Here is a 26,138-nt window from a genome sequence, read left to right as displayed (position 1 = left end):
CCTTTCAAAGGATGATACACAACCACAGGCTTCGAAAAGATCACTTCAGAAAACTGGTAAAACCCGACGTCCGCCACGCCGCCAGATATTTCTCTCAATTTACCAGCTCGGCAGCTCAGTGACTCTTATCTGACCCCACGCAGGTTTGTCAGAGGGCAGCGGTCCTGGCGCGAGAGAGAGAAAACCTCCTGCGTGTCACCCGCTGCCGGTTTACCCCGTCTTCATTTCACACAACGTTTCAATCGAAACAACATTCACCCGGTCCAAAGACGCACGACGGTGAATCAGGTTAATAACAATAGAAAGCTGCCTGACTGGGAACACAACGAAGCAGAGGACTGTATTTGAAGTGTCATCTTAAGCTGTTTGAGTGTATTTCAGATGGCGCAGTCCGTTCGCCTGGAATAATGATCGATGGGGACGTTAAGCTGAGCAGCAGCAGCAGCCTGAAGGCAACAAGCATCTAACAGGTCCAGCAGAAAGAAATGTGAAACACTTCTCTCTGCTGGTCACTTTAAAACATTACACCTGCACTGAAAGACTGGGACAAGAAATGATCTGAGATACGACCGATTATTTCCACCTTCTCCGGCAAGAATATTAACGACACCCGGTCAAACAACAGCACGTCTATTCAATTCATTTCTTTCTGGGGAGGGCAAATTGTAGAGTCTTTGTATTTTAAAATCGTTTTAAAAAGGTTTTCGTGTCAGACACTGGCGGATTCTCTTAGTGGAATGCAGTTCCTTGGTTCCAGCGACAAACCGAAAAATCTTCTGGGTCTAAGTCTAAATCATGAAGAGGCGTCCGGGGCCACAGCAGAAAAAAGTAGATGACGACAACAAGATGAAAGTTCTTTAGTCTGAAGGTTGATGTTTTTTTCCCTGTGTGATTGTTTCATTTGAAATACATTTGTGGTCCGAGGAGGTGAAATATTTCCCATGAACAAATATAGAGAAAGAGAGAGAAAAAAAAAAAAAACATTTCGTGGGGCAAAAATATTCGTTTTTTTCTTACTTATCCCGACAATCATTGGTGACCCTTCAGATTTAGGTTGGATCCCCCGCAACAACTGCTCAACCGTGAAAAACTTCTGTTGTTTAGATTTTCAGTCAATCATTACGGGAGTTTTATGACACAGTATTTGATTTTTGAAGTCAATTTATACAAAATCTGTTAATAAATTTAATGATATGAAAAAAAAAGAAAGAAAAGAAAACACAAAGACAGAATAAAAGACTCATCAATATATCGTCCAGCTCTAGTTCACTGAAATGTTTAGAATCCTAAAAAATAAACCTTACAGCAGAAATGTTTAGTGGTTTGATGGTTTTAGTGTCTCTGTTCTTCCTTTAAAAGAAAATGTCGTTTGAAGTCTTTAAAAAAAAACAGGGAAACTCATCTGGATGGTGTTTCTGTCTCAGTGCTTTTACATTAGACAGAACACACCTGCTGGAATTAAAACGTCACACGCTGATGGACCCTCTGCACAGTGATTGGTTAATGAGTGGAAGACGGATCAAATTGATAACTGCAGCACAAAGTGTCCTCAGCTGTGGTGAACGACGACGAAAAACAGGATTAAAAATGACTTTAAAAATGGACACGGGGTCAGCCACCTGTCGCTGCCGCTCCGCCTCCCGTCGTCAGGTTAAAGGAATAGTGCTTAACATAATCTCTGACCTCTGAACGCAGCATACGCGTGCCCACGTGCGGAAATAAAAACAGACTTATTCTGTTACGCTGCTCGGCGTCGGCGCGAGTTTCTCCGTCTCCGGTTGAGCCTCCACCGTCATGGGGCCGCCGTTACTGGACTCCAGCCTCCCGTCTTTCTGCCAAGGAAACCCGCGGGTCTTAAAAAACAAGACCAGGTCCACGATAAAAGCCGACATCGCCATGAAACCAAACGCCTGGAGCAGGAGAGAACAAAAGAAAGCACCTTAAGCAGAGGTTCTCGAGTAGGAAAGGAAAGGAGGAGGCAGAGGAGCAAATGAGGAGGTATAGGGAGGGAAAAAAAAAGAGATATGGGACGAAAGGAAGGAAGCGGGACAGAAAGAGACTGGAACCAAGGAAATGCGGCGATAGGAAGGAAGAAGGGGTGTAGGAGGGAAAGAAAGGAGGAGGTATGGAATAAAAAAAGGAGATAGGAAAGGAAAGCAAGGGATAGGGAAGGAAAAGAGAAGGAGAGGCAAGGAGGAGGTACGGAGAGAAAAAAGGAGATAAGGAGGAGGTAGAGAAGGAAAAGGAGGAGACATGAAGGGGAATAAAAGAGGTAAGAAAAAAGAAGGTGATGGGGAGGAAAGGAGGAGGGGAGACGGGACAGCAGTGTCTTACCACAGCACTTCTCTCCAGAGTGGTGCCGGTGTTGTCTGAAGCAAAAATGACGGAGGAGACGAAGAACAGCAGGGCGATGCTGGCGGTGTACCCGAAGTCCTGCAGAGGAGAAGAGGAAGATCAGCGGCTGACGACTTTGTCTCCTGCTCACTGTGGGCAAACACAACCTGCCACACCTTAATGGGAAAGTTCGGCATTTTGGGAAATAGGCTTAGTTGCCGCCTTGCTGAGATTTACATGAGCTGATCAAAAATCGCTCAGTTCTGTGTAACCAGTAGGGACGGGTTCTGATAGCTGGTTCCACTGTGGATCCGATTCCAAGTTGCCATAATACTCTGCAGCCATCGACTCCCTTTATTGACTCTTTCGTTCTGGTTCTCTGCTTGGTCTCTTTTGCCTCTTTCTGACACTGCAGGCATCGGCAAAGAAACAAACAGAAAACTGACGACACCAACGAATGCGTGATAACTCAGCAACGCTGTTGTAAACAACATGGTGGACGGCACATAAAGGACTTCTCGTCCCTCCTACAAACTTTACATTCTGAGGTACACACTTGTTTTATCTTTGATAACTTGGGAAAGTCCATCAACCCTTCGGCTCAGCAGGACGTCCGTGGGCAACACTGAGTTCAGAAAGTCTTCAGACCCCGTCGCTTTTTTTCACATTTTGTTACGTCGCACCCGATGCTAAAATCGTAAACCCATTTTTTCCCCTCATCAATATAAACTCAATATCCCTTAATGAAAAAAGAGAAAACAGAATTTTAGACATTTTTGCAGATTTATTAATACGGAAAAACTCAAATATCACATTGACATAAGCTCTCAGACCCTGTACTCAGTAGTTAGTTGAAGCACCTTTAGCAGTGTTTACTGCCTGGAGGCTTCTCGGGTCTGACTTGACAAGTTCTGCACATCTGGATTTGGGGACTTTCTGCCCTTCTTCTCTGCAGATCCTCTCGGGCTTTGTCAGGTTGGATGGGGACCGTCGGTGGACAGCCATTTTCAGTCAGGGTTCTGGCTGGGCCACTCAGGGACATTCACAGAGTTGTCCCAGAGTCACTCCTGTGTTGTCTTGGATCTGTGCTTAGGGTCATTGTCCTGTTGGAAGATGAACCTTCAGCCCAGTCTGAGATCCTGAGCTCTGGACCAGGTTTTCATTAAGATATCCCTGTACTTTGCTCCGTTCAGGTTTCCCTCAACCCTGACCAGTCTCCCTGTCCCTGCTGCTGAATAAACGCCCCCACAACATGAGGCTGCCACCACCACGCTTCACTGTTGGGATGGTGTGGAACTGGTGATGATTGGGGCCCGATTCCCTCTAGATGTGACGCTTAAACAGTTCAGTCTTGCTTTCAGCAGACCAGAGAATCAAAAGTCCTGGTTGTTCCAGACTTCTTCCATTGAAGAATTATGGAGACCACTGTTCTCCTGGGAACCTCCAATGCATCAGACATTTTTTTGTAGCCTTTCCCAGATCTGTGCCTCGACACCATCCTGTCTCTGAGCTCTGCAGGCAGGTCCTTCGACCTCACGGTTTGGTTTTTGCTCCAATATGCTTTGTCAGCTGCGAGACCTTTTTACATGGAAAGGTGTTTGACTTTCCACATCACGTCCAATCAGTTGAATTTACCACAGGTGGACTCCAGTCAAGGTGCAGAAACATCTCAAAGATGATCAACAGAAATGGGAGGCACCCGAGCTGAATTTCTAGTGTCATAGGAGAAGGTCTGGCCACCCATGGACCACCCTTTATCTGTTCCCTTCTGTCCTCCTCTCTGTGCTCACGGATACAGTAATTGAATACACCTGGATTCCCTATAAAGCTTTTCTCATTTACACGTTTGTCTGTTTCCGTTGTCAGACGACGGAACAAGTACGAAACAGTGACTGAAACGAGGCCCATTAAGACGACCTAGGGAAAGCCTCGACCTCGCACTGACGGGTCAATACCGGCGACTCTCTTCTACAGAGTAGCTCAGGTTTGTCCAGAAAGTCACCAGATCTGTCGCTCGGTGCTTTTGTGAAAATGAGTCTCTAACTGGTAAATCTAGCGACAGAGTTGCTAAGTTGGCAGCACTGCCATTGAACGTCCCCTGATGATGAAATAGAAACTGTTTGCGCCAATTAATTTTGAGAGAGCAACGACCAATGGGGAAACTTCAGCTCTCTCTCTCTGCCTCCCTCCCTCCCTCTCTCTCCCTCTCCCTGCCCCCCCATCTCTCTCTCTCTCTCTCCCTCCCTCCCTCTCCCTCCCTCTCTCTCTCTCTCTCCCCCTCCCTCCCTCCCTCTTTCCCCCCCCTCCCTCTACCCCACCCCCCCCTCCCACCACGACCCGGGTTCTGTTCAAGGTTTCTACCTGTTAAAGGGAGGTTTTCTTGCCTCTGTCGCCCAGTTCGTGCTCATTGGGGGAATGTTGGGTCTCTGTAAATCTAACTCTGTAAATCAGAGTCCCGGTCTAGACCTGCTCCACATGACGAGTGTCCTGAGGTGACCTCTGTTATTGTTTGGCTGCTATATAAATAAAATTGAATTGAATTGGAATGAATTGAATTGAATTCAGCCGACCGGTGGTGTAACTTTATCACTCAGTCGGTCAGTCAGCGACGTGTAGGTTTATAGTGCTGGCCCCGCTGTTGCGGTCCAGCCAAAACGTCGAGGGGTCTGAATACTTTCTGAAAAACCGTATGTTTGATAGTTAATTACTGTAGTTCCAATTAGTGGCAGTGTCCTGATGCTCTGGTAGTTGGTCCCTAAAGCACAATTAAAATGACCACTTGTGTTAATAATGGCATTAGGAGAAGTTAGACTCTTAAATATCAAGTTTTATCCCTGTCCATGAGGACTACTGGTCCCGACGAGGTCGGTGTGAATAGCAGAGTGGCTAGGGAAGTGGAGCACTGAAACAAGGGGAAGGTTTCGGTACAGTTTAAGCAACAGAGTTAATCTAACAGGAGAAATATAGGCAGTTCAAGGGAAGAACTACGTCTAGGTCATTCCAATTTAAACAGCATACTCAGAATAACAGAGAAGGAGACTATAACTCCTGCAGTCAGAGAGAAAGACGACATATGAAGGAAGAACCGAGGAGGACTGAGCCCAGGAACTCGGCTTTAAATCTTTAATGAACCTGCCAAGCGGCCGGAGCAGAGGAGTTTTCTTCGAGGTCGCCAGACAGACCAGATTAATGGGGAGGATTTAAGTCTCTAGTCCGCAATCTGGAGCAGAAGGTGGCGTTCACGTACCACCTGCGCTGTTCGCCAACCGCTGTTAGAAGAAGAAGAAGAAGAAGAAGAGGGAGGAGGAGACGAAGAAGAAACTGCAGCGGCTATGCTAACGTAGCCTGTGTAGACATATAAAATTACTGTTTTACTGCTACAGTCGTGAATGAACTGTCGCCATTTTTACATTTCACAGTTTAGCCTGTTTTCTGTTGGACACTGTAACGATGCCGTGGAGGTGCTGCGTTCCTGGATGTAAAGGCTACGATGAGGCGAAGTCAATGGGCGTCGTGTTTCACGGATTACCGACCAGAGACCCGCAGCGCTGCAGAACGTGGCTCACGGCGATCCAGAACCCCAGGTACGACGAGAACACACCGGTGTCCAAGTACAGCGGCGTTAGGGTCTGCAGCCTACACTTCAAACCTGAGGACTACGAGGAGGACTTCCGGGCTAAAATACTCAACATCACGCCCAAGCCGACGTTGAAGAGCGGCGCTGTGCCGTCAGTGTTCCCCGGGAGAGAGCAGGGTGAGCCCGTCGGGACGGATCCGTCTCCCCCGGCTCCAAAGAGAGCCAGGACTCAGGTAAATGTTCCCGACAGCCGTCGGTGACCGCGGTCCTTCAGCACCTGGTGTCTGTTAGTCTTCTGTTTGCGTCAGTAACGACACATGAACGGTTCTAGTTTAAAACGCGACTCTCTTACTAAACACAGGGGCGGGATTAGTGATCCGGGGGCCCCAGGAAACCTCAGGCAGGGGGCCCCCTGATCCAGGGGAACCCGCTTCATGTAATTCAAAGAAAAACAGCAAATCATCGCATCTGAAACCAGAGAGTGTTTGGTATTTTAGCTTGAAAATGGCTGAAACGATGATCCAAATAGTACAGTTTGTTCAGATAGGAGCAGAAGTTTTTTGAAAAGCCGTCTAATACTGTCATTTAATATTTATGGTTTTTAGTGATTTTTAAAGAACAACATTTCCCATCAGCCCACAAAACATTGCAGGCGAAACATCAGGCGCTCCACCGAAGGGGACAGTCCAGAACAGAGGGGACTGAACGCCGTGGAACTTCTTAGACTTGACTAGATTATCGACTATCTGCTTATAATTTCAAATGGACTACACAGAGTACGAAGCGAGCCACACAACATTCTTTTGAGAAAGACTCTGATCCGAGGCTGAATGTTTAGTTATTAGTGATGTTACAGATGACAACGAGGTTCTGAATGAAGTTTTTTTTTTTTTTTTTTTTAAATCTCTGGAGCAGAACCTGTATGTTCAGGTTTCACTCTCCGGAAGCTACGGATGTGATCCCGCTTTGAATGACACAAATTCAATAAAGTGCCCATGCTAAGCTCACGTCTGTTTTCCGTCTCTGGTTAATTTGTTCTCAGCCAACCTGCGGAGCCGCAGGCAGCTCCTCACAGTCACCTCCAGCGGCCGCGTCAGATGAAAGCTTCTGCATCGTGGTGTCAGTCGACCCCCTGGACGACAGCAGCTTCCACTCAAAGCGAGAGTTCAGCTCAATAACAACGTCTGATGAGTCTGACGAGGACATCGACAAAGACTGTACAATTGTTTACAACCATAACCTGATGGAGCTATTCAGAATGTGTCAGACGTGTGGCCAGCCCATAGTGGAGAAGGAGGTTTTCCACTCAGGAGCGCAGATGAGGGTGAAGTGGAGCTGTCACGGTGGACACTCTGGTATGTGGAAGTCCTCGCCTCACCTGAGAGACGTGCTGCCGTGAATTCCGCCTGCTGCCCGCTGCTTCTACTCAGTGGTAGAACGTTTCCAGAGCGTGAGGAGTGTTAAGCTCACGGGGACACAAACACGTTCGAAGCCGAATAAGCCTGTGTACGAGACACTGAGCAGGAGGGGGCGGGGGGTTACCGGCTGAAATTATCAGCCAGCAGCTGGAGGACATGTTGAACCACATCTCAGGTGACGGACACTGCGGTTCACCAGGGTTCAAACCGCCACTACACCTTCATGTTGGACTCCACAAAGGAATCAGTCCAAACTGGCGCAGGTCAGTGGTCTTTGTGTATGAGAAATGATTGTATCGGGGGCAGACTTTACTACTAGGCAAGGCAGGCAACTGACTGGGGCCCTCACATGAAAGGGCCCCATCTAACAGCTACACATTCATCATGATGTTTCGATAGAAAACCTGTATAATTATGTTACTATTCTAACTCAATAAACCCTGCAATAATTTACAGAATGCCCTGAAACTGCTTCTTTTATCATCATCAGTGTGCCAGGTAGCCTCCTCCTTTACCGTTACACTGACACGCTTTAGCGTTCCAGTTAAAGCTCGCTATTAATTAGCAGACTCGCAGTATTTCATCGCAACAATTAGTCTTAATATGTTTCTGGTAGGTGACAGAGTCCGACAGTTCTGTTGCCGTGGAGCTAATGGGCTTCACCAGAAGACAACCTGAGCTGTTGGGCCATGGACTTCAAGCTGGCGTGGTTACCACAGAGTTCCCCTACGATACAGCATTTCATGAAGGGTGACCTTCCTGACATACAACACCAGTTTCACACCTGGCACACAGCAGAAGGTCAGTACAATAAAGTGTATATATAATATAATAACAGGACTCAGAGGAAGACATGAGGGGGTACGACCACACTAGGCCGTCTCAAAACAACCTGCGTCCACACAGCGTTTCCAGGTGGTTTTAGCAGAGAGCTCTGTCCACAGTGAATCACCTGAACAACGGAAAAACAGGCAAATCTCTTCTTCTTCAAACCACAACAAAACTGCATGACAGGCAGCCAGCTGATAACATCTGGATTTCATGGTCATCTGACAGAATCAGCATAAATACGGGATAACGGCAACAGCTGTGTGATCGCACAAACTGGCAGTTAAAAGTATCGATCACGGAGGAAGTTAGAGGGGAGACGGAAAGTTAGTTCTTCACTTCGCGGCCACGGTCTGCTCGTCTGCTGAGAGTTAAACCGGGGATCAGTCTCCTCCTCCTCTGTCGTCACCTCAGCGGGTTTCACTGCAGCTCAGTTCAACATACAGCTGTTCTCATTTACAGATGTTTCTGTTTCTGTGGTCGGACACTGAGCCAGGACCCAACAATCTCATCTCAGAACCATTACATGTAAACCTGCAGTCGTTCCCAACCCGCTGCTGCTGAGAAACTCATAGTTTTAGAATCGCGGCATTATGCGATAACATCACATGAATCCAGGTTTTAATGAAAACAGCACAGGAATTTAAAACGATCCATGACCGAGAAAGTCAGAGGACTGAAAGTCGCCTTCTTGACTTCACTGTCACACGGCTCCGACCCTCACTGAGCAGCCACAGACGGACTAAATGCACTTCCTGTGTTGTCACATGGAAATTTCTTTGAAGCAGATGTAGTCCATCTAGCAGAGAACCTTAATTTACAAATAACCGTCTTTACTTTCTATTACTTCTTCCTTTCGATCAGCGTTTCATCAAACTTGTCTGTTTCCATTCTATTTCAAATTATTAGTTAGGTGACGTTATCAATAAATCTGATTAGTGTGGAATGACATCCGGCATCTGTCTTTTTGTTGTTGTGTTTTAGGCAGTTTAAGGTGGATTGGTGCAAACAATCCTTGAAGTGTTTGAATAAACCTGCCCGTGAAGCTCACACAGAAGCGGTTCAGCAGTAACTGACGTGTGCGCACAGAGACATAGATGCAAAATAAAGGTGTAGACGGTCGTCCTGGGCCTCCCTCATCAACCATCCAAAGAAGAAGCACTGCACTAACACAAGTCCCTGTTTCACTGTGCACATTCGAAGAACGCTTTTATTTTATTTTTTTTATTTATTTTATTTTTACATTTAACAGCTATTTTTAAGAAGTGTTTTTGTAGACATATGGTCATGTGCAGGGAAAAACTGGATATAACAGTAAAATTACTGCAATAAAGACTGAGTGTCCACGTGTCTTCACTTAGTATTCATTACGAAGACTTAGAATGTCCCATATAATGCATATACATTTGTATCATCATGTAATTTAAATTCATTTTTAAGTCATGAATCGCTCTGCAGTTAAAAGGGAAATGCATCTATAACTCCCCAGGCTGAGTATTTTTACAGGTGTAAATTTGAAGGAGCTACACTGTCTGTTTACAGGAGACAAAACCAGACAGTGGAGTCTGAGTTACACGCTGGGCTACAACTTGAGCCCTTTTTATTCTTTAGCTTACATCTGTTTCCATTGATCAGCTCCTGTTGCAGTGTAGCCGTGGATGTACAGACAACTGTCACTGGATCACTGATACTGAAGGAAACTTAAAAACAGGAAGATTCTGAATGAAGTTCTGCAGCGTATTTCTGGAGCTTTATTCCGGAGGGACATCAGAGATCATGATGTCTTCAGGAAGTGGAAGTCACACTGAATAATAAAATGTTTGCACTCTGAGAAGGACAAACATTTTCTTTTACCTACCTACAAAATATAACATGCTCATTACTGAGCTTAAGAAGAGCCGGTAGGTGGATTTCGTTCCCTTTGGACACAACCAGACCAGCCGTTTCCGCCGTGTCCGGTCTTTATGCTAAGCTAAGCTAACCAGCTGCTGGCTGTAGCTGGAGAGTGGTATCGATCAGAACATCTGACTGTCAACAAGAAAGAAAATTAACGTATTTCCAGTACGTAACCAATAGAAAGCGTTCAGCGTCAGCTCTTACCAGACTGGGCCAGCAGGTGATGCTGACCCTGGTGTGCAGGTTGGTGGAGAGGAGGATGAGGAGCAGCAGGGTGAAGAGGAAGGCCGTGCAGCTGACAAACTCGAAGAAGTAGAGGGCGGTGCAGCTGACACAGCTGTTGACCACCTCCTCCAGGATGAAGGCCACGAAGGAAAAGAGCTGACGGAGAGACGGAGAACATCAGGTTAAAGAGGCGTAAAGGCAACTTCACACCAACCAACTCTCTCTCTCTCTCAGAAGGGTGAGTAGGTAGTTCTGACTTTTAAAAGTCTTCGTTCGATCAGAAATGTGTTTTTCCTTCTTGTTCATCGACTTAGATGTCAAGGAACAAGAAGCTGCAACATCCCAATGCTTCTGACGCATTTATGCATCAGTAGGGGAGGATGATATTGATATAATCTTCTTTAGATATAGTCTCATTGTAATACCGATATTAGGGCCGCAACTAACCATTACAAATCTGTTGATTCTTTTACCGATTGATCGATTGGCCTAGAAAATGGGAGAAAATGATGCAAAGTATCCATCGCACTGTACTAAACCCCAAGGTGACTTCCTAAAATGTCGTGCTTTGTCCAACCAACAGTCCTAAACCCTAAATACTCAGTTTATAATCACACGAGACAAAGAAAAAAAACTGCAAATCTTCTCATTTGAAAAGCTGAAACTAGGTAATATTATGCACTTTAGCATGAAAAATTACTGATCGATTGTATAAAAAACTGAAGTGGTTCCAGCTCTGATTGATACACAGTGAAAAACAATCTTACTATTAATGTCGGTTTCAGCCAAATGTCAGTAGTTACAGGGATTTACACTGATGAACCACAACGTTATGAGACAACGTTCTATACACCACGCGCAGATAAAATAACCAGGTCACAGTCAGTTTTTGGCTAATCTGGTGAAATAAATAGACGTCATCACATCAACTGAAAAAAAGTCCTGTAACTCTGGTATTCTACTGCCATTGAGCAGCCCTGTTGATTCATTTGCAACCCTGCAGGCAATGGTCTAGTGGATTGGTTCGCAAAAAGCTGCTGCACTAACTCATTTTTATTTATTCAAGGTTTCCTCCTTCTGCTTTTCTCTTGGGGGAATTACTGGACCCCCCCCCCCCGGATATCTCTCTCTCTCTCTCTCTCTCCCCCCCACACAAACACATTGACAATGGACCGTGTCCCCTGCCCCCACGCCCCCGGCGCTAGCACTGCCATTGTTAGCCACACTCACCCCGACTAGTCGAATAGTCTAAATTTAAATTTCCGTTTGATCAAAAGGGAAATGAGTCGCTAGGAACACCCAAAGTGACTAAAATCTCCCGTGGCGGTTGAATGCACTGAGTCTATGAATGTGTGGTACCGTACTGGCTGCTGCAGAACAACAGTCTTTAATATGACTGATATAATGTCACATGTATTTCCAGCCCGAGCAGACGCCGAGACAATAAACCCGTAGAAAACACACCGACAGCCGCTGAGTCCCAGTGTTTCAGTAAAAGCGAAGTGACTGTCGAGGTAGAACCGCCTCAACCGCTCAGCTCTGTGTTTGTGTGTTTGGGCGGCGGCTGCCCAAAACGCCAACACACACTGTACGGGCATCCTGAGCATGTCTGAACCACAATGAGCTGAGTCAACAGGAAGAGGAAGGAGGACGTCAGCTTTCGTCCTGCTGGAGAGAGACGCCGCTACCAGAGTTCTGACCAGGGAGGATTCAATGGTACGATCCAAATGAAGCCATAGCGGGTGGAAAGTAACTAAGTACATTTACTCAGGGCTGTACCAAAGTATTCAATTAGAGGTACTTGTACTTTACTTGAGTATTTTCTTTGTATGCAACTTATTGTTTCTGCCCCACCACATTTCAGAGGGAAACGTACTTTTTACTGCACTGCATTCATCTAACAGCTTTTAGTTACTTTACAAATTAAGATTTTTCCATTAAAACATATAAAGAGTTTATAAAATGTTGGTTTTTTATATATGGTAAACTACCCAACAGAATGTACAATTACAGCTGAGACAGAAAACAACAACTATTTTGAAAGTCATATTTTTCATGTAAAATTGCCAAACATTTCATATTTCCAGCTTCTCAGCTGTGACGATTTGCTGTGTTTTCCTTTAAAGTATTTTATTAATTACAATAATAAGGTGTCACTTCGGGACCTGGGTAACTGCGACAGCATTTCTCAATATTTTCTGAATTTTTACAAATCGAACTATTAATGAATTCATTGAAAAATAATCAGTAGATTAATCCATAATCAAACACTAATCTGTTGCCCTTTTATATAAAACAGTTTAAAAACGAGCTCCACCTCAACCTACTACAACAGTAAAGTTTACACATCAATGCCAGAGTAATAATAATCTAATGATATAATATATAAACAGCACAACAGTCACAGGGGGCATTCTTCTGCATTGAGTACTTTTACTTTTCCTGATTGAACTTTATTATGGTGAACAGCCTTTTCAGTGTAATCCTGTCCTGGTGATGTGTTCGTATATTTTACATCATTTTAAAAAATTCTGCGAACAAACGGTAAATAAAACTGTGGCTGTTGCTCATTTGAGTGGTTCATTCACTCCCCTTGTTACTGACCAATCGTATGAACAGGAGTGTGAGAAGCCGACCACGTGAACACTGAAACAGGTTTTTCTTGCCGCCTCGTTCCTCCTGTTCATCCACAGTCCTTGTTTTGTGCAAACAGTTAAAAAGAGGCCTCCGCAGTCTGTGTCAGTGTCTGTCAAGGTTCCAGTTGGCTTAGTATAAAATTCCCTCTTTGTGTTTCCACCGTTTCCCTGTTGAGCTACAGCGGAAGGACCGTGACTAAAAAGGGGAGTTTTATTACAGCAAACACTGTAACCTGACTTGTGTAACTCTGACTGCTGGAGCCTCGGGTTAACGGCAGATAAACTAACCCTAACTCTAACAACTGTGAACTACAACTACCACGACTACTACTACTTCTTCTCCTTCTTCGTCTTCTGTAGTGCATTTTTTCAAACACCCTTCTCAGTGGATTGATGAAAAACAGGCCCAGGTTAATTATCCTCCATGTAAACATCATAACACGCATATCACGAGCGCATGTAAACATATTCTGCCGTGTGTGAAGGTGTGTCCTTAACTCGAGTCGCAAAGTATTCAGTCAAACAGAGGAATAATGATAAACACAGATCCGCACCCTGAAATAAAAGATCCAGGATCCAGATCTAAGCAGGTGTGTCGGTACGATGGTTTTACTTTTTCAGTCAACTGTCTTGAACTTGAAATAAGCCATTTTTTGGTTTTTACGGTTTTCTGATAGTTTGATTCGATGAGCCTGAGATCATACAGCTCACTGTCGAGTGTGTCCAAGGAAAAAGTATTTCAGGAATGTTGGATGAAGGTGTCATAATATCGTGTACCATGATATTTTTGCATGAAAATTTGTATCATCAAAATACTGAAACATTCCTACAACTGAGCCAATCCAGCCTTTTTTTTTTTGGTGGATGGGTGTCAGCTATAAATCCAGATGTTTACAAAAGGGAATAACACCTGTCAAAAACGCTCCGTAAGAACACTAACTGCAAAGAGACACGATCGAGTTGTGAACAAATAATTACTTAATGAGGTGACGGCAAGCGATGCAGGCAGAGCTACTTTGGTTTTAAAAGGCGGTCATTTTATTGGTCAACCACACCTCTGAAGAGCTGCGGGGTTGAAAAATAATACGATACAACTTTGGTATTTCGTTCATCTTGGAGCTGGAGAGAGACTCTCAGAGTCCTGATTCCCGCCACATCAGACCCACATTGCCGCTCTTTCTTTAGGTTAAACTAAACCAGACAGTAAATGTATCATGAAACCAAAACTAGGAGCTAAAGAGGCTAAAAACCTCTGTAGTTACAGAGTCACTTGATGCATTAACATATAAATATAGATTAGTGGAGATTTAAAGACGTGGATATGTAGGACTGGGAACATAAGTGTAGTTTTCTGCTTTCTCCCTCTGTGCTGTGTATTTTTGGTCACGTGGTGAACCAAACTCCAGACTCAGTTCCCATCACGCCACTGGTTTTACCGTAGGGATACGCTGCGTTAAAGCGAGTCTGGTGAGCTGGACGTCAGGTTATAAAAAGTCTTTTTGCTTTCTTCAAACTGAGACAAACCCTGAACCACAGCGTGAAAGATCAGACCGTCTCACGTCTACGGGGTCTCAGAGTGTGAGCTCTCCCCTGGTCCACTTTTACCGAACAGAGTTAAGATGTGAGGGTAGGGCCATGGAGCAAGGCGTCACCAATGCCACAGCTGAAGGTTTGATTCCCACCTGAGCTGAAAATATGCCTGAGATTAGGACTGCAGCTAATGATCATTGTCATTTTTTTTGATGAATCTGCACGTTGATTTCACAGGAACGTTGAGGTCATTTGTCTTCTACGGCATCCAAACACTCGCTCGGTATTTAACACATCGAAACAGGCGTGTGGAAAGAGCCTCTCCAACAGACTTCAGCATGCTCCCGCTGCTCATTAACACCCGACTGCCTAAAGATCAAGTTTACATGTTTGTGCCAAAAGACGGAGAGACCTCGGTTATGAAAAGAATCCTCGGACGTACTCATACGGAGCAGGTCAGATGTTAAGGCCAAGTTCAAAGACTCTTCAGTGATTTAATATTACTCTTCCATACGGTGGCTGTTGTGAGAGTCCGATTACTGAGCAGCAGAGGCGGACATATCCTGACTTTTAGTCCAAAAAACACTGGATCCTACATGTCCCAAAATGCAACTGGATAACCTTATTTAACTATATTTAATGCTTATTGAGGAAGCTCCACTCTGTAACATCACTGTACAATCAGAGCGGACTAACTTTCTGTAGTTAGTCCGCTAACAGAGTGAGACGTCTTCTCTGTAGAGGGTTGCTTCAGGTCACTTTCAGGAGTCACATTTTCCATCTAAACTTATCGACTAGCTTATTTCAGATCAATAATTTCAGCAGATCAACTTTAGGGTTTGGAACCAGGACCTTCAGATTAGGCTTGGCCGATCTGCAAATCAGACCGACGATTATCGACCGTCGAAGAGGCGATCGCAGGCGAACCGAGACCCGGGGATGTGCTGGAACAATTCCGATCCGCGGCCGTTCCATTTCACAACCTACAGGACTTGCAGGATCTGCTTCTGACGTCTTGATGCCAGATACCACAGGGGCCTTCAGAGGTCTTGCAGAGTCCAGGCCTCGGCGGGTCGGAGCCGACCTGGCGGCACACGAACGACCTACAGCATATTAGTCCGGAGTGGTCATAACGTTGTGGCTCATCAGTGTAAATCCCTGTAACTACTGACATTTGGCTGAAAATTTGTTTTTAATTATGAATTTAATTTGTTACTGACTTCGTCTTAACACATTTAAGCTGCAGCAAAACTAGTGTTTGGTGTCTGTGATGAGAGAGAGAGAGAGAGAGAGAGGCTGAGGGAAGGAGGGAGGAAGACTCTCTCTCATCACACACTCTGTTTTAATGCAGCTGAAATCATCAGACAGCTGTAAAGCTGTATAGTTAAGACTATATTTACACAGACAGTGTAAGTATAGTCTTAACCAGGAGTTGTTACCGAGCTGTTGCTGCAGATAAAAACCATTATTTTATGAACAAGAATAGAGGTTATTAAAAGCTGCTGCGCTGTGAGATCGGCTTTACTGAGCTTTAAAAAGGAGTGATCCAGCCCCGCCACACTGCCCTCCCATCTACCCGGAGGTGACAGAATCATCTATCGGCAGTGTCTGGTAATGACAATACGACGATATGAAAATGTAGACGATCGCCCATCAAGTAGATACAAGCGTCAGATCGGACCTGGTATCAGCAGATACCAAGTATTAAAAGGACTTGGATCGGGATCTGGGCCACAGACGCTTGATCGGGATATTGGTGAATATCCTTTAACATCTCTGGGTGTTTTATATTTATGTCAACGTTGGATTCTTATATGATTTTTGCATCAATGTCATGAGCACCTTTGATCTGTAAACTATTCAATTCACTGGATGAACAAAAAACACACTCTTTCTCTGTTTCCAGAGACTCAATTGATTTTGATTATAATTGATTATAAAGTTAAATAAATCATGATAAAGGATTTGATCCATATCACCCACGCTGGTTTCAGACTCAGCGTACTAACACTGAGATCGAGTTTTATTAACATACGGTATATGCTGCTGAACGCCCCTTTAAACTCCTCCAATCAAACTCGGTTGTGCTGCGGGGAACTTGACCACGGAATTTGTTTACCACGGTCACATACAGGCTGCTGCACTGAGAGAAACTCTGTTAACTCTATTTTATTTAAACCTATTTTCACTTTTTTCCCTTTTTCTTCCTAAAGCAGAAGTCCAACCACATTTTCAACCAAACGGTCCCATGAGTTTCGCTGCTGAGGCACTAAAAAGTCAGTGCAGCTCGGGAACTGTTCTTGTGTTTCTGCCACTTCTGGAGAAACACGAAGGTCAAGTCAACAGCTCCCACAGTGTGGTTTGACTTTTACAAGACAAAGGGGCCTGTTTAGGACTGAGAATCTAGGCCAGAGGGATGGTCAGAAGGTCTCTGAAATCATCATTACTGTTGTTTCTTAGGGGAGCAGGAATATTAACAGCAGGTCAACCATTGAGGACAGAGCACAGAGGCTGTAACACAGCGCATGTTACACACTTAACGAGTGTGGCTTCAGTTCAGGCCGCCCTCCAACAACTAGACTGCTCACGAGACAAGATGCACAAACAAGTGCGTCCCATCCCCAATTTTCCGGTTTCAGCTTTTTGTTCCCACTAAAATGTCTGTGAGCAGGGACCCTGACTTACTTCACACCCCGTCATTAAATTCCCACCTGATCTGAGGACACACGACTCTGACGCACACTGGCCAAACAAACCACGAGCAGCAGATGTGACCCGGAGTTGACGCCAACATCACCGACTGAAACTAAAACCTGAATAAAAAGCCAACATTTCCTCAACTTTACTCCTGAGCAGCTGCAGGAGCAGAGTCCCATCTACATTCATTCATTCAGTCAGTCCTTTAAAAAGCATCAGTAGAGTGGAAATCCCCTTTCATTATGCTACATCAGCTCATGTTGATGAGAGAAGCTGCCGCTAAAAACCAGCTCATCACTTCCCGTGTCTGTTTCACAATAAAGGCATTTTAAGATGAAGACACTGGTGCGTCTGTATTGTGAAAGCACTTCAGGAAGTTAAGGTTAGTTCAACATTCCTTGTTTAACAGCTGACACCATTAAGTTTATTTACAGAGTCTGAAAAGCTTATGTAGGAAGTCTGGTATATGCAAATAATAAGGATTAGTTTTGGTTGTGCTATGATTTATAAAAAGCGTGTACTGTTTCAATTGGTTTTGAACGCAGCAAGGCCAAAACAGAGGTTAATGCATCTTTAAAAACAAAAGGTCGGTGAAGGAGAGCACATCGGAAAACAAGGACTGACATTACAACCATCTGCGCTCTGTAGCTTCGCATGGTGGGTTTGTTTGTTTTGCAAAGAGAAGAAGGAGCCACAACCAGGACATACTTGGAACTACAGGAGGCGAGTGAAAGCTTGACTGGGAACCGTCCTGTGGACACACACGTGACCCTCTGTGCTTTCTGCCCTCTAGATCAGAATACGCCGTTAGAAATATTAAAACAAGAAATCACGGGCTCCTCAAAGAATCCCCCAGGGCCCTGTGGATGGATAAATTACCACAGATCGTCCAGTGGTTCGGGAATCAGATAAGTTTTTCAGTCAATTGTGTCAGGCTGGTTCACTGTGGAGCCAAATTAGCTTTACCGGCACCATAGACATGCAGGCTTGTACGTGTAAATTGTCAGTGTTCTTCTGTAAAGTGTTTTATTGCTTTTGAGAATAAAACAGATTAATAACCTGCTTGTTTCAGGACAGTTTGGAGTAGCAGAGTTCCAGCAGCCCGTGTCATTGGGCCAAAAAGAAAAAGCACCACACACACAAGTCCATGGTCTGTGTTGCACTGCGAGACTGGACATGTAACTGACTGGTTATTTGGATTCAACAAACAGTGACCTGCTTCCTTTACGGCTGAAGTTCTGCTGATGCTCTTACTCAGCAACTATCTTGATAATCAAATGATCTTTGAAATCAGTTCTCATGCAAAAAGGCCAAACTTTCTCTGGTTCCAGCTTCTCAAATATGAGAATTTCATGCCCTACGATAATAAATTGAATCTGTTTGGGGTTTGGACTGTTGATCTGACAAAACAAGACATCTGAAAACGATTAATCGAGAAAGCAATCTGCCGATGAATCAATAACAAATATGCATGTAAGCATTAGTCGCAACCCTACTTGTATTCACATTGTAATCTACAGGAGTTTTATGTCAAATCACATAAAAGTTTTGATGCAACCGAAGTCTGAGAATAAGGCCATTTTACAACAGACAGACAGACGGAGCGCCCTCCCTCCCTCCCTCCCTCCCTGAAGATCCTGTTTTTGTCAACCACCAACTAATGCGAGCAGCGTGCAGAGGGTCGGACCGGATGCAGCCCTCGCAGCCCTCAGTTAACTGTTGCGACAGCGGAGGGTCAGCAGCTCTGAGATCTGCTAACGACAGCTCTCTCTCCAACAGTCAGGTCTGCAACACTTTCACTTCCCGGTCTGCAGCTTCCTGCAGAGCCGCTGGATGAGGAAGATCCAGTCACAAAGAGGTCACACACTCGCTGCTGCTGCGCACACACACACACACACACACACACACGGAGTATTGTGTGTGTGTCTGGTGTATCTGATTCCTCTGAGCCATAGAGCTGAAATATCAGTTACTACTGAAATTCGATGCACTGCTACACTGACATGACGAGGCCTTAAACTACAAGTCTCACCGTTTTAACTCTTGTCCACAAACTTCATGCACAGACTCAAACCAACACTGAAATGTCTCCTGCTGTGATGCATCTGGTTTCTCTGAGTCGTTGGGTTCCACTGTTTCCAGAAACTATTAAAAACCCATCAGTGAGACGACCGTTGCTCTGAGAGACATGTCCCTTCATCACCACGAACACACACACACACACACACACCGTCCTGCTGCCACACAGATATTCAGTTTACTGTGATAGAAAACGGTTAGTGAGCCTGATGTAAGAGACATTTCTGTCTGTCACATCTGTCCATGTTGTGTGTTTACGTTAATATCATAAGGGGCCGGTACGAACTCAGCCCAAGCGCAGGTCGACTGAGCCGGAGGTTTATTTCTTCTGTTTAAGATCTGTCTGCATGAATTTAGACTCCGGCTTAGACCCACTAAACTGTCCACTTATCTAAATTAGGGCTGATCCGTGATGCATTCTGGGTAAATTTAGAGCTCTTTTTTTTTAAACTGAAGAATAGGAGACAGACTGTTTAGTCTGAGGCCTCAGCTTTGGTCACGCCTGGTGAAAAACAGCATCGTTTGTCAGGAACATTCAATGGTGAGTGAAGCAGTAATATAAAGTATATTAACTGTTACTCACTGCACAACAACTGTTAACAAAGCACAGACTGTGAACCGAGGGGGGGGAGAGGGAAGAACATTCTGCACTTACGGCGAGTAAAATCACTCTTATTTCTGTCCAACTGACCTGCATCAGAGCAGAACCGACCCTGCTCTGACTCTTCGGACCGGCCTGTTTGTGGCGTGAGCTCACAGCCTGTGTTGTGTGCATAAAACCAGGTGAAGCTCTGTGGTGTTCTGGTCTCAGATGAGTTGGTCCAGATTTGGCTGTGCTCTTTTATCGTCTTTCCACTCAGGCAGTCGTCAGCTTCAGTTCATTTCCAGGAAAAATCCCTTATTGAATCTCATTAAGTTTAGCTTTCATCATTTGCAAGTAGCTGAAGTTATAAATAACTCCAAGTAACAGACTCAGTTCAGATCTGGGATCAGCTGTTGTTGGGCCAGAAGAAACAAATCCTACAGTTTTTAGTGGCAGCTACTAAGTGAATCAACATTAACATCAATGAAGCCTAATCAACGCTGACGACCTGTAGCTGCAACCTGAACACGAGCTGAGCAGCAGAAGGTCGATTGATTGTTGTGACACAGCGAAATAACATCTGGAACAAACTGACTTTTACGCCTGATTTTTCACAAACTCCTTGATCCAGATACTGAAGCTCCTGGTCCAGAACTCTGAGCTTAACGAGCTCCGGATATTTGATCTGATTCATAAAGAGCTGAAGTGGGACTCTCCTGTGTTTAATGAGCTGCGATCAATTGTCTGTCTTCAAATGTTTTATCTAAACCCCAAAGAGAGATTCAGTTTACCGTCATACACGACAAGAAGCAGCAGCAAACCCCCGTCTGCTGAGAAGCTGGAACCTTCTCTCTCTTTGTTTGGCTTGAAAAATGACCAAAATGATTCATCGGTTATCAAAATAGTGCAGATTATTTTTCTGTCGATGGACTAACGGCTCGAGGCTCACAGACAGAAACACCTGAGCTTCGGCTGAGCTTCGGTTTCAGGAGCTGCGGTGAAACAGGGAAAAAGACGAGGCTCGGTTCCGGCACAATAACCGACAGATACACAAACAACCTGTCACTCTGCAGTGACTCAAGCACATTATACACACTCAAAAAGAAAACGGGCAGACCCACTGGAGGGAAATTAGCACGACACAAGCACAACTGTTATTTGGCCCTATAACGCTGCTATACAGTATACGAGCCCCGTAGCCCAGCGCTACACCTGATAAGGACGGAGTCTTCTAATTCATTCCAGTGTGTTCGGTCATTTTGTGTTTGTGTATATACGCACTGATGGACTGTAGCATTTAAAGGGAATTTGTGTTCTTGTGATTGTCTGTTGTGTTTTTTTGTGTAAAACATAATTAATTATTCAATAATAATTAATTTGGCTTAGACAGTGATGTAACTTTAACATTCATGCCAGTAAAGCTCATATGAAAGACAGAACAGGGGTTTGTAGAGGTTTTTTAGCCTCCCCCGGACTGATCTGACATCAGAAGAATCTCCTGAACACAAACTGCTGATACGAGTCAGGTTTCCATCAAAACAAATGGCCAAAAGAAAATGCAAACAAAGTCTTGTCTCCCTCCGCTGCTGCTGTGTGAACGTGAGCCGATTTATCCAGTCGCTGCTGTTAAACCACCACAGAAGAAGCGGACACGGCGAGACGAGGTCCCTGAAAGAGCTGCAGTCAGAGCTCAATTGACGGAAAACCGTGATGGAAATCTGACGTTTCTGCTGGTTCCATGTGTTGATGTGAGGAAGGTTCCGGTCTCCTCACGGCTCCTCACTGACCTGATGGTTTCCTCTCTTTGCGCTTCATGGACGTCAGCGTTTCCTAAAGCGTTTGTTTCACGTTGGTTTTCTAATCAGCACAACTCCCAACAATTTTTACACCGATTTACAGTTTTTTTAATAAAATTTCCATTGTTTCCACTCAGATTCTTTCTATGCACCAATTGAAAATGTGCACAGTTACTGAGCTCCGATATGATGCCCGTGTTCTCAAATCTGTACAGGTGTGATGGCACCTGACCTGAGGAAGCTGCACCCAGTTCTCTGCCGGCTAACAGGTGTATGACTCCAGATTCCAGTAAACTCAGCTCCCGCATGGTTTTCCTCTCCCTGGTTTCTGTGGTCATCATGGACACATGGAAACCACGGTGGCAGGCTGCACGAACATCATCGGCTCAGTAGGCAGCAGCGAACAGTAATGCATGTTCATGGGGAAACGAGTGCCATGAAATCTTCACACTGTTTCAGATGATTATTCACCCAGCTCAGATCCAGATCGGCTAATGCCGGGTCCCCGCAGGGTTCACCCAGTTACATTTTTGAGACCACATGGAATATGGTCGAATACCTTTTTCACAATCAGACGTCATCTTAGTTATTTATTATGTATTAATTTATTGACGTTTATATCACATTTTCTGCCTGCACCTCCTGGTACCGTAATGAATCAATTAAGGGGACCTGGACACGTGTATGGGTTGAGTCCACGGGGCACAGAGCCTCTGTATGAAGCAACTGTTGACATTTCTTGTCTTAAAGTCACAAAGCTCAGTTAAAAGACTAAAAAAAGGCTACAAAGAAACAAAAACACAACGAAGAGACACAGAAACAGATACGGAAAACGGATGGATTAACCAATTAAAAAACATATAATTAACTTTAACTCACTGAAGTTTTTGCTAAAAATCAACACTTGTCTCTTATAAGTTTCCTCACAACAAAAGTTGTGACCAATGTCACAGTCTACAGCAGGTAACAAAAATATTCAAGAGCTTTGTAAATGAAATTCAAGACTTTTTAAAAACTTCTAATTCCTTTTTTTTGGAGGGAAGTGAATTCAATGTTTTTTTTACGACTTTTAAAAACCTGCAGAAACCCTGTAATACACCTGCAGAAAGACACAAATACAGGGAGACACTTGATTTTTACTTGTTGGCAGCTTTTTTGATACCAGCCGGCTTTTGTTCGATAAAAAAAACAAAACAATCCGAGACATGACGTGTGAGCAGAGCTCAGAGGCTTCAGACATAAGACAGTTTCAGGATCTTTGAACTCACCACTTCCATTAGTTTTACCAGAAAGCGCATTTTATCCAGATGCTCTGATGGGACCATGCACAAGGAGGATTTGGGGTTCGGAGCCGTCGTGGAGGAGTAAACTTCAGTGGCCATGATAGAGCTGGGAGACACAAGAGAGAGAGTTCGGTCATTTACTGCAGAAACACACGCTCCGTCGTTACCGAGTGTTTAAACTGAACAGAGGAACAGACACGGTCCTTCACACAGCCCACAGACTGAACACAGGCTCGTATCTTCTTCTTAGAAGGAGCCAGATATCAGCGTGACTTTGTCCTGAAGGGACAGAAGCGGAAATCGGCAGCAGCACTGGGTTCGATAATCGCGGTGGTCATTTTTTGTCATGTGTCAAAGTCAAAAATCCTTCAAGTGTAAAACAAAATCATCATGTTGTGAGTCATGTTGTTAGTTTTCAGCAACATTTCGCTTGGAAATTGAATTGGGAAAGCAGAGCGTTAGAAAGTGACGAGGAGATATCCACTAAAATGTGTTGAATGATGTTGACGATAATGTTAAAGGTTTATTCTGGCGGTACGGGGACGTGTACACATCACACACCAATGCCACATACCGCAGCATTAGCAGCCTGAGCTACTCGGCAACACTTGTCCCCGATGTGCCTTGAGGCAAATACGCCGGCGCCGCAACGAACTCACATTCTCACTATCGATTAATCGATTAATTCTTTGGTCTGGAACGATGTACCAAACGTGTGCTTCGCGGTTCCCCAGTGTCCAGGGACTTGTCTTCAAATGTCTTGTGGTGTCCGATCAACAGTTCCAACACCGGGCGGTGTTCTGTTTAAAGCGCCGCAGTACACAACAGAGCACCATCCACGACCACACGATCGGTCCCTCTTTGAGAGCCGATTAAGCCTGAGCTCCAAACGACCCCGGTTCCTCGGACTGAGGACTTTCCCATATTGGTCCCGGAGCAGGGAGGCGGTCTCTCTAAAGGGGAAACAGAAACCCCGGGAGGTTTCCCAGCTCCCCGAGCACCTGAGGAGTCGTACGGAAATTAAATTTGATATCAGCAAATGTAATGAGATGAGGAAAACTCTCCCGCCGGGCTCACACCCCTGTCTCGCCGGTATCTGAAGTGTAAGAGCATCTGATTTTAACAGGCTGCCTGCAGCCTCTACATTCCCAAACATACGCTGAAATCTGCTTTTATCTCTTCACATCTCATCTCGACGTACAGCGAGATCAATATCGAGGTGACAACAAAGTCACCTCCACTGTAAAACACCATCAGCTTTGTAATAACCGCTGGCACATCCCGTGGTGCCACGATGACACCGGTCCTGCGCGTTTTGTGGCGCCTCTGCACGTCTGCCTACAAGACGGGGCTTCCTCCGGGTCACCGTGACGCCTGAGGAGAGCCGGACACGGCAGGAGAAAGAACCGGCCTCCAGGTGCGTTCGCTGGGGGTCAGCAAGAACGACCGTGCCCGCCAAACTTAGAGCGGACAAGCGGGGAAAACTGTGTCAGTGCAAGGCATCCACGATGCGTCCAACGTGTAGACGGAGGAAACAGGGTTCGATTTCCTTTTGCGGACTCTGATCGACAACATGACCTGCACTTTAATAGGAGCAAACAAAAGACAAAACCCCCACTGTATTTTCTGGCCGTTCAAACCGTCACCTGCCTGTGCACAAACACCTGCCGTGCTACCACACACATCTCTAAAAACACCGTCCATGTCCACATGTGAACCTGAGGGTTTTTCACATTCGGGTCGCCTTTTCCCTGCGAGCTGAAGTGAAGCCGCGCAGGTGAGCAGGTCTTCGAGACCGGCACCGAGGTTTGAGCGGACTGGCAGCCAGTGGGTCATATCCCACCAGATGTCATCTAGCGCAATATCGCGAAGCCAAACTTCCCTCAAAAGTTGACTTATTTACGAATTCCTCGCTGATATACAAACACAGAAACAATGCGGAAAGTGACCGAAGGCTTTATCGTGAGCGGATGTGTGTTCTGGTAGATTCGGCACATAATTTGGTTCATTTGAGCAGCGACCGATCCGTCAATGAGGCTCTCAGTCCAGTTTCCGCCCTTCACTCGCTGTGTGTTTTGTTGGAAGTGGTCGAGGGGAATACCACGGGAGGTAACTCTTAAAAGGTGGAGTTGTGCTCAAATAAAAACTTCTGGGTGTTATTAGTTCGAGCCGAAGCGAAGAGCCCATGTTTTATGACACGTGAAAATATTTTAACCCGAGTTTCGCGGATAAAATGTGGCTTTTCTAAAGAAACGACGTGACATAGTGAATGGACGGATTTTTAAGGGCAGTCTGGCGTTGCTTTTCCTCCGCAGCGGCGAGAACCTACGTCTTTGCATTAAGTGTTAATGGTGGCCTAAAGTCTGCTAAACGTCCCCGCTACGCCAGGAAGTTGGTTAACAGTAAGAGGGTGATGAAAATAATGAATGCTTCAGAAAGAGACTCACCGGTCGGTTTTCTTCCAGTTCACAGGAAAAGAAAGTTTCCAGTCGCAGAGCTCGGCAACTCGTTGCTTTGTTTCTCTGTTGCCTGCCAAACTCACTTTACTGGAACTTCCGCATTTACTGATTCGTCTTTCTTCTGTCAAGCGCGGGGAAAAAACCGACTTCCCCTCGCGATTTTCAAATTAAGAGTGTCGTTTTTTTCATCGCTTTTTCTGTTCTGTCTTCATTTTGTCCTGTAGCTTTGGTTATGTGGCCTGTTCCTTTGTGCTATGTTTTTTCCAAAAAGTCTGGTTTCTCAAAAAAAGAAAAAATTATTTTCAAAAGAAAATTATGTTTAGATTGGTCTGTTTCTGTTTTCGGGGTTTACTCCAGGAGAAAGTGAGTCTGGCCTGGCCTGGCCTGGCCTGGCCTGGCCTGGCCTGGTCTGGCCAGCCATCGAATGATCACACCAATCAAAAACATTCAGATAAATATTCAGTAACAAGTAGCATCGTTCAGCCCACCCTGCTCTTGGTAGTTCGGGCCTGAAACTGAGGAGGCCTCCAACAGAATCAGGCTGTTGGAGGCTGATGCTTCGTTAGAAGCTAAATGAGCTAAGAGTGTCTGCGGTGGTGGACAAAGGGTGTGTTTTTTCTCAGATCCCAGGGCACAGGGTTCTTATTCAACAGAAAACATGCTCCCTCTGTTTTCTATAAAATATAAAGCTGGAGATCCTAAGATGCTTTTCCCATGAACACATCAGACTTTTTGGGCATGAAGCATCGCACGGTTAAACGTGCAGTAAAGTGCAGTAGATCTGAACCACAACTGAC

At 45.1% G+C, this 26,138-nt stretch overlaps 2 protein-coding genes across 4 annotated transcripts; one reads left to right on the top strand and one right to left on the bottom strand.

Annotated features, from left to right (window-relative positions):
• Positions 1-1,099: 1,099 nt before the first annotated feature.
• Positions 1,100-25,459, bottom strand: cmtm6 (CKLF-like MARVEL transmembrane domain containing 6). The gene is made up of 5 exons (XM_040117117.1): positions 25,330-25,459; positions 22,868-22,988; positions 10,258-10,434; positions 2,335-2,433; positions 1,100-1,910 (listed from the first exon to the last, which is right to left on the bottom strand). The coding sequence occupies exons 2-5, from the start codon at positions 22,979-22,981 to the stop codon at positions 1,731-1,733; spliced, it is 570 nt and encodes a 189-aa protein (XP_039973051.1). The 5' UTR covers positions 22,982-22,988; positions 25,330-25,459; the 3' UTR covers positions 1,100-1,730.
• LOC120783832 lies at positions 5,481-9,383 on the top strand. Of its 3 annotated transcripts, XR_005706385.1 has the most exons (4): positions 5,481-6,144; positions 6,954-7,592; positions 7,946-8,130; positions 9,142-9,383. XR_005706385.1 is itself a non-coding variant. In XM_040117116.1 (2 exons), exons 1-2 carry the CDS (start codon positions 5,785-5,787, stop codon positions 7,308-7,310), a joined length of 717 nt encoding a protein of 238 aa, XP_039973050.1. In that variant the 5' UTR covers positions 5,481-5,784; the 3' UTR covers positions 7,311-7,939. The 3 variants fall into 3 exon arrangements, 1 of the variants encoding a protein (XP_039973050.1); XR_005706384.1 differs by lacking the exon at positions 9,142-9,383 and having other exon boundaries at positions 7,946-9,126; XM_040117116.1 differs by lacking the exons at positions 7,946-8,130; positions 9,142-9,383 and having other exon boundaries at positions 6,954-7,939.
• Positions 25,460-26,138: the final 679 nt, after the last annotated feature.

Source organism: Xiphias gladius, chromosome 22 (assembly GCF_016859285.1).
Source record: "Xiphias gladius isolate SHS-SW01 ecotype Sanya breed wild chromosome 22, ASM1685928v1, whole genome shotgun sequence".
Taxonomy (NCBI): Eukaryota; Metazoa; Chordata; class Actinopteri; order Istiophoriformes; family Xiphiidae; genus Xiphias; species Xiphias gladius.
The sequence above is the reverse complement of the archived record's forward strand: the minus strand, read 5'-3'. Positions and strand labels throughout refer to the sequence as shown.

Coding starts and splice junctions, on each gene's coding strand:
- LOC120783832 (XM_040117116.1), top strand. CDS start 5,785: ATGCCGTGGAGGTGCTGCGTTCCTGGATGTAAAGGCTACGATGAGGCG. Junction 6,145..6,953: donor CAAAGAGAGCCAGGACTCAG/GTAAATGTTCCC, acceptor ATTTGTTCTCAG/CCAACCTGCGGAGCCGCAGG.
- cmtm6 (XM_040117117.1), bottom strand. CDS start 22,981: ATGGCCACTGAAGTTTACTCCTCCACGACGGCTCCGAACCCCAAATCC. Junction 2,434..10,257: donor TCACCTGCTGGCCCAGTCTG/GTAAGAGCTGAC, acceptor TCTCCTCTGCAG/GACTTCGGGTACACCGCCAG. Junction 1,911..2,334: donor CTCTGGAGAGAAGTGCTGTG/GTAAGACACTGC, acceptor CTCCTGCTCCAG/GCGTTTGGTTTCATGGCGAT.